At 38.4% G+C, this 7,571-nt stretch overlaps 1 protein-coding gene across 1 annotated transcript in view; it reads left to right on the top strand.

Annotated features, from left to right (window-relative positions):
• Positions 1–6,546, top strand: part of Slc9b2 (solute carrier family 9 member B2) — a 28,020-nt gene extending 21,474 nt beyond the window's left edge. Inside the window, exons 11-12 of the mRNA XM_028760484.1 lie at positions 3,611–3,831; positions 6,227–6,546. Coding sequence (XP_028616317.1) covers positions 3,611–3,831; positions 6,227–6,257 — 252 coding nt within the window. The 3' untranslated portion in view covers positions 6,258–6,546. The remainder of the gene's footprint in view (positions 1–3,610; positions 3,832–6,226) is intronic.
• Positions 6,547–7,571: the final 1,025 nt, after the last annotated feature.

Genomic DNA, 7,571 nt, shown 5'->3' with positions numbered 1-7,571 from the left:
GGTCATGAGTTCAAATCCCAGCAACCACATGGTGGCTCACAACCATCTGCAATGAGATCTGATGCCCTCTTGTGGGGTGTCTGAAGACAGCTATAGTGTACTTATAATAAATAAATAAATAAATAAATAAATAAATAAATAAATAAAGTTTAAAAAAAAAAAAAAAAAAGAAATGCTTTCCTGTGTTTCCCCTTCATCCATGGTTTCACTGTTTGTGGGTCTGTCACCCATGGCAGCCATGGTCTAAAAATATCAAATGGAAAATTATAGAGAGAAACATTTAAGTTTTAAAAGCATGCTGTTTTTGTGTCACAGGGCAATGTTGCACTGGCCTGCTCCATCCTGCTTTGACTCCCATGGGATGTGCATGTGTCTCCACTGAGCACGTCTACCTTGTAGACACTGTTCACCAGGTTGTAGCTGGCTTAACTCTCACATTGACTGCTGGAGTGTCTTAGTGCTGTGTTCAAGGATCGTTCTCTTACTTAATAATAGTGCCAAAGGACAAGAGTTTTGAATAGAGCAATTTGTACATGGCAAATTGAAGCCACAGGGTTTTTTCTTTAAGGTTAAAAGGTAAAAGTTCTTGATCTGATAAGGTAAAAAAAAAAGCCCATCATATATGGAAAATTTGGTGCTATACATGTTTTTATTGATCTACTGGGCGTTGTGTTTTATAAAACGGCAGAGGGGAGTGCCTCAGCAGGCCCCACCAAAGTGTCCCTCTGAGCAATCAAGCCATGTGACAGGCCTACTATAAAAGGAAGTTTATTGAGACCAGGAGAGGCAGAGGCAGAGGAGGGAGGAATACAGAGAAGAACATAGAGAGAGAGGAGAGAAAGAGAAAAATGTGAAGAGGCTGGCTAAAGACATGTGGGAAAGATAGAGGGAGATGGAGAAAGGAAAGATGGAAAGAGAGGGGGAGAGAGAGAAAGAGAGAGAGAGAACAGTCCTTCTTATAGGTGAGCCAGGCTCGGCTCCTTCCAGCTGTTGAGTGGAGCCTAGAGGAAATGCTAACACTGGGAACCTAGTAACTATCACTCATGGTTAGGGACAAATCTTGTGTTGATTTCCTAAATGAGTAGTTGGTAGTAACCAACTCACTGCTAGCTAAACATTATAACAATATCTCAGTTCCTTAACCTAAAATTTGCACACAAATACACAAGTACTGAAGAAAGCACAAATAGATAAATCGTTTGACATTGTTGAACATGCATTTATCAGGATATCTGGAAATGTTAATTAAATTAGAATTGTATAGGTTGTAACTTCTTACAAATATTATAGATCTATGATTGTATTATCTATTTTCAAGCTAATTACATGAAATAAGTCAAGCCTCTAATAGACTGTCTTGCAGTTTGGAGTATGTAGACTTTTTCCCATCATGCACTGAAAATCAGAAATGCGGTTAATTTATGGCGACTATGAAGATTGATATATGCTGTGATTACATTCTAGGCTGTGGACTAGATCTATGGATCTGTTCAGTTCAGGGGCATTTTTTTTTCATCAGACTTTCACAGATATCTGTAAAGCATGAATGTAAAGAAGATAGTGTAGTATTACAATAAATGGAATAACTTGTCTGAGTGGTAGCTGCAGCTTCCAAGCTTCTATTAACATTTGTTGGTAAATTCCAAAACAACCAACTTCATCTTTTTTGAATGTTAAATTGAAATACTCTTCTACCATGAAAGCAATTTTTTAAATAAGGAGAAATATGTATGTGTTTGTGTGTGTGTGTGTGTGTGTGTGTGTGTGTGTGTGTATGTGTGTGTGTGTGTATGTGGTGTGTGTGTGTGTTGGGAACTATATGTCTTGTGGAGGCAAACACAGCCACTCCTATTATTCTTGGGGAATGAGTTTAAAGACACCCATGGGTACCAATTCTGCAGACACTCAAGATGATATACAAAAGGCTTATTGATTTCTTATAACTTTAGCATATCTCCTATATTCTTTGAATCATCTCTTAATTACCTGTCATAGCTAATATGAGGTAAGTAGTTCTTGTAATATTTAGGGAGTAGTGATGAGGAAAACTCTGCACATATTCATACAGATGCAAATTTCTGTAGAATTTCTGAGCTAAATTTAGTTTAATTTACCAATAAAGAATAGCTATAGACTGACTATATTATTTTATATGGAATTTTAGTTTTTCTTCTGTTGTTACTATATATGTGTGTGTGTAGTTCTTAATACTTTGGTCTTTTGTCTGTCACAATAAATATATGCATATATTAAATATATTTTAAATCACAGTTTGGCATGCAGGTGTACCCTAAGCCACACATATACATATTTATAACACAAAGAACAAGAAGAGAAATAAATATTACAATGCAACAAGCGGTGCTCTTGCCAAGAATTCATAAGATGTTCAGTTACTTGTTGCACAGGATAACCCATAATAACAAAGCGGCTAACAAACAACAGAGGGACGGGATGAGTTAGACTTTCTTTTCTTTCTGTCCAGTAGTGAGGCATGGGTGTTCCAGAGCTGACAGGCTCAGTCTGTTTCAACATGTGCTTCTCACCCATAGTTTCAACTTGGGCTACCATTTTCTTCAGTTGGGAGGATGACGGGTACATATGTCCATTCTATTTTGGGTAAGAGTCCATGCCAGTGCCTCATCCCTGCTGACCACTCAGCAGCCAGAGCATGGGCACACAATTAATCTAGTTGAAAAGAGACTGAAAGCACAAGATATCTGTTTTGTCAGCGGGAACCAGCTGAAACCCGGAGTTCTGTATAGAAGAAAAAGGGCATTCAGATACCTGTGGGCAACTAGATTCTGTTATTGTGTGACTGATACACACTTTCTATTATCTCTGAAGCAAACATTGTTCTTCTATTGGAATAAGGAATTAACCAGATGGATTAATGTACCTTTCCCCATGTAAACTAATAATACTACATTTTGCCTTTAAAAGAAAATTAGAATTTTCATAATATATTTGAATAGACACAAATTAAATAAAGTACTTCACCAAGTCCTGGGGCAAAAATTTACCAAATAGTAAATTTAACATCATTTTGAAGGGATACCACTTCTGTGTTTCAGACTGTTTGAGAATTAGTGTATGCACCAGAGAAAATATAGTGATTTACAATTTTACTCTTGTCTAATGAATTTAACCAACACCTCTTTAAGCTTTTTTATACATTAAGTGATAAGAACAGGTATTAAACTGGATCTCAGCCAAAAGACTAAGGCAGGATAAATACTTTCTTTATTAATACAAGTTCTTAATGTCAAAATATAAAACAAACAGCAATTTCCATCTTTTGCACGGGAACCTTATCATATACAATAATATTTGATTAAATTGTGAGTCTGGTTTTTTCCTAGTATTTTGAAATGTACAGATCTTAGAGTACATGTCCAGTGTATATATATCTTGCATAAGTGTCACTCTCCAGGTAAGGAAGGAGACTTTACAGATAACCAAACCCACTGCAGGACACTTTGCAAGAAGACTAATTTGAGTTAGTTGAGCAAAAGGAAAAGCAACTTGTTTTCTCAGATGATAAAATATGTCATTCTTAAAACATGCTCGTCTTATGTTTCCAACCAACCTTGTGCTAAAACTTTTGTAGGCTGCCATTGGCTCTGTGGCTCTGGACACGGCAAGATCTCATGGAGAGAAACAGCTAGAAAGCTACGGGATGGATGTGCTGACAGTGGCATTTTTGGCCATCCTCATTACAGCACCAATTGGAAGCCTACTGATTGGTTTACTGGGTCCCAGGGTTCTTCAGAAATCTAACCGTCAAAACGAAGAGGAGGTTCAAGGAGAGACTTCTACTGACGTTCGGCGGTAAGAAAAAGTGCTGACCGTAATGGCTAGAGAACTGTTTCTGAACCTAAGTGTATCAGGATGGAAACTGAAATAGACAATGCTGAGGTTTGAAATGTATTAGAGCCAAACGCAATTCACAGTCTATAAACAAAGGAAAGACTAAGGTCCATAGCTTCATCTGCTCCCTAGAAGTTGCTTTCAGTTACTGTTGTGTTATTTATATTCTTTTGAGACAGGGTCTCAGTATATAGTCCAAGCTGGCCTGGAATTTGTGATCCTACTGGTTAAGGCTCTGGAGCACTGTGATTATGGGTGTGCACCACTGCACGAAGACCAAAATCAGTTTGTTTTTAGGGAATTGATATGAAATTGGACATATCTTTCCTCTCACTTATATTGATAACTTTATCAACTGTAAGGAGATGGGAGTCTCTGAGTCACCTATAATAATAAATAATAAATAATAAATAAATAAATAAATAAATAAGTCTAAAAGATAAAAGACTTGAAGGCCAGAGATGCCATTACATTGAGTGTTTCTGCCATTTAACATCATGTCTTACTAGGCATGGTGAATTATTTCTGTAATCCTATGGAGCTTTTAAAAAGGGAGAAAACTGCCAGGGACCAGCCTCAGCTTGGAAGGGTAGGAAGGGGTCCTGAAGAAGGGGTATTTGGGAACAGCTCAATTGTAGGGTATAAGCTAACAGCCTTGTGTTCTGCTCCTTGCTGGCTTTCCAGACAGCTCAGCTCTGGAAGGCCAGAGTCCAGTCTTTTGTTTACGTATCAATTTAATTGTCCACTCCAGGTTCCCTTTTGACTATCAGCATTTTTATGACCTTAGCCCCTTGATTCTTAGAAAAAGACAGCAAGCCCATTTTTAACATAGCAATGAATCTGCCTGCCTTTGTAAGCACAGACAATAAGGTAGCTGGATGAATGTGGCACTGAGATCACTATTCCTGCCATGCCTGGGCCTAAACTAGTTCTGTCCCAGGCTGACCTTGAACTCAGGAATCTGCCTATAAGCACAAGCAATAAACTTAGCTGGGTGGGATCTTGCCCTGCAGTCACCACTTCACAAATCTCTGTATCTCCTTCTTTAATATCTTCTGATAAGCTGGCTCCTAGTGCAGCTGCCTCTGTTCTTTTAGGTATCTGAAGCCCCTCATATATTTCATATTGCATCCTTATATTTTGGAGAGTTGAGAAATCCTGCTTTTGTGTTTTTGAACTCATGGTTTTAGAGTTCTTTCCCGTGGCCTTAAGGGCTACGGCTGAAGGTCACAACATTTACCACTTTGCTAAGAACATTAGACATATCCTTGTTTCCCAAACTTATGCTGTCTGTGATTCTCAGGGGGTCATTAACCTTGGCAGAGAGGACATTCCCTGATAACCTTGGCAGAGAGAATATTTTCTGAAAGAAGAACATGAAGTAAATTATGTGCATTACTATACAAACCAGCCCCACGCCCATGCAACCATCAGCACCCGTGAAGGCCAATGTATTCCTGGCTCTGCTCCAGTGGTGGGAAACTGTGTGATGCCATAGCAGAAAATAACCTTCAGTCTTCATAAACATATTCACATCAAGCTGAGGGCAGATCAGTACTATAATAAAAAAGACACATTCTCACTGTCACTGCAAAACTGTTACAGTTTGAATTAGACCTTGTATTGGTCAGGTTTTCGTAGCTATCACCCAATACCTGAAACAATCAATTTCTAAAGAAGACATCTTAAGTTATAGTTTTAAAATGGCTGGTTAGCTCCATTGCTTTTGAGCCTGGGATAAAGGAGAGCAGTGGCAGAGAGTTTGAGATAAAGGAAAGCTGCTCACCTCATGACCAGTAACCAAAATGAAAGTAAGCCAGGATTGCCAAATCCCTTTGGGGCACATCCCCAGGAATATAATGCCTCCCACCAGGACCCAGTTCTTATAGCTTCTGTCACCTCCCAGTACAACCAGCCCTTTAGGATATGGGCCTTTAGGGGAACAATTTAAATCTAAGCCAAAACAGACCTGTAATGACGAATTTAAAAAGGAGCAGGACCAGCAAGGTAGGTAGACCAGCAAGGTAGATCGGGAGGTAAAGGCGCTTGCTCTAGAGCCTGACAATCTGAGTTTGATGCTGGATCTAATATGTCAGAAGATGAGAACCATTCCATCAAGTTATCCTTTGACCTCTGTAGGTCACATTGTGGCATGCAAGCACATATGAGCATGCATGCACACAATATATGATAGATAGATAGATAGATAGATAGATAGATAGATAGAAAAAGCACAATGTAACATTGTAACAGACAGGAGTAAAAGCTGTTTTGTGTCAGGAAAAAGGTAGAAAATGCACTTGTCCTTCTAAGTAGTTTGGGCTTTTCCAATAATAGTTGTTTTCCTCTATTTTAGGAAGCCTGGGGATTCCATCACTGAAGCCTGATGGACCACATTTACCATCCCAACCCATCGACCAGGACAACTTTACTTCCCTTTGACTCAAATGAAAAATTTCCCATGGAAACTTCATAAGCAAAAAAATAAGAAAGCTTTATACTGCTGACAGTACCTCAGGTGTGTACTTCCTGAGAAAGACTGGAGGACGGGTTACTTCAGAAAGTGAGAGAAAGTAATTTGGAAAAATAAAACATTCATGATTTTGTTAAAATCTTGATACATTTCTTCTTATAGTATTAAAAAGTTCTCATAAAAAAACAATGTTTTTTTTTTAATTGGAACTCTGTTGTATTTTTATGAGCATCCAATGCAGTAGGGTTTATTTTTTCTCTGTTTTTTTTTTTTTTAATCTATGTGGAATGAAAATAAAAGCAAAAGTGTGTAAGAAAAGAAGGGGAGGGGGAGGGAAGAGGTCAGAAGAGGAACACTAACAATTCGGGGCACAGGCCAATGTACATATATATTAAAACATTTTTGATTAAAAGAATTTTAAAGTGCTGTACTTTAACAAAAGCTGAGAATATAGAAGAGTAAGAAAAGTAGGAGATCCTGAAATTTAAAATAAAAGATATGCTGTTTCTTAGGGGAGAACAAAACCAAGCTATAGAAATTTCCCAATTAATACAAATCAGCTCAAAGGACTGTTTTTTTGTTACTGTTATTGTTTTTGGTTTTGTTTTCTGGTAGAACAAGAAGAGTTAATAGAACCGATCTAAAGTACAGTTGTTAAGCAACTCTTACCACATTTCCAGATGTTCTTCCGTTTGCTCAAAATAGTTGTAGGCTATCAGTGTTTCTATGCACACATGTATGATGTGTCTGATACACAGAGTTCCCATTATGATTTATTCTAAATGTATTTCTTCCAGTACGGATTTCTCTGAGACAAGGCATATTTAAACAGACGTATTTAGACATGGATGACATTCTTTTATGGGGGGACGACTCTACCTCCCCCTCCCAACTTAAAGACCAGATAATACCTTCCTTGTCTGCCCTAGGATTCAAAATAGCCCCTCACAAAATCCAACTTATTCTTCCCATTGCATTTTTAGGGACAGAGATCTCCCTTACTTCAATACGCCCCCTCAAACCCACCCTTCCCTTCCCTCAAAAATCAACTCTTGCCTCCCTCCAGAGCTTTTTGGGCAACCTTAACTGGCTTCAACCATGGCTCCACCTTCCCACAAGCACACTTCAACCCCTCTTTAACCTCCTGAAAGGAAATAAAAGTCCCTACTCCCCAAGGACACTGTCCCCAGACACCGTCCAAGCCCTAAAATCTGTCAATTCATCCCTA

This window comes from Grammomys surdaster, unplaced genomic scaffold (genome assembly GCF_004785775.1).
Source record: "Grammomys surdaster isolate TR1022 unplaced genomic scaffold, NIH_TR_1.0 126531, whole genome shotgun sequence".
NCBI classification, from domain to species: Eukaryota; Metazoa; Chordata; class Mammalia; order Rodentia; family Muridae; genus Grammomys; species Grammomys surdaster.
The sequence above is the reverse complement of the archived record's forward strand: the minus strand, read 5'-3'. Positions and strand labels throughout refer to the sequence as shown.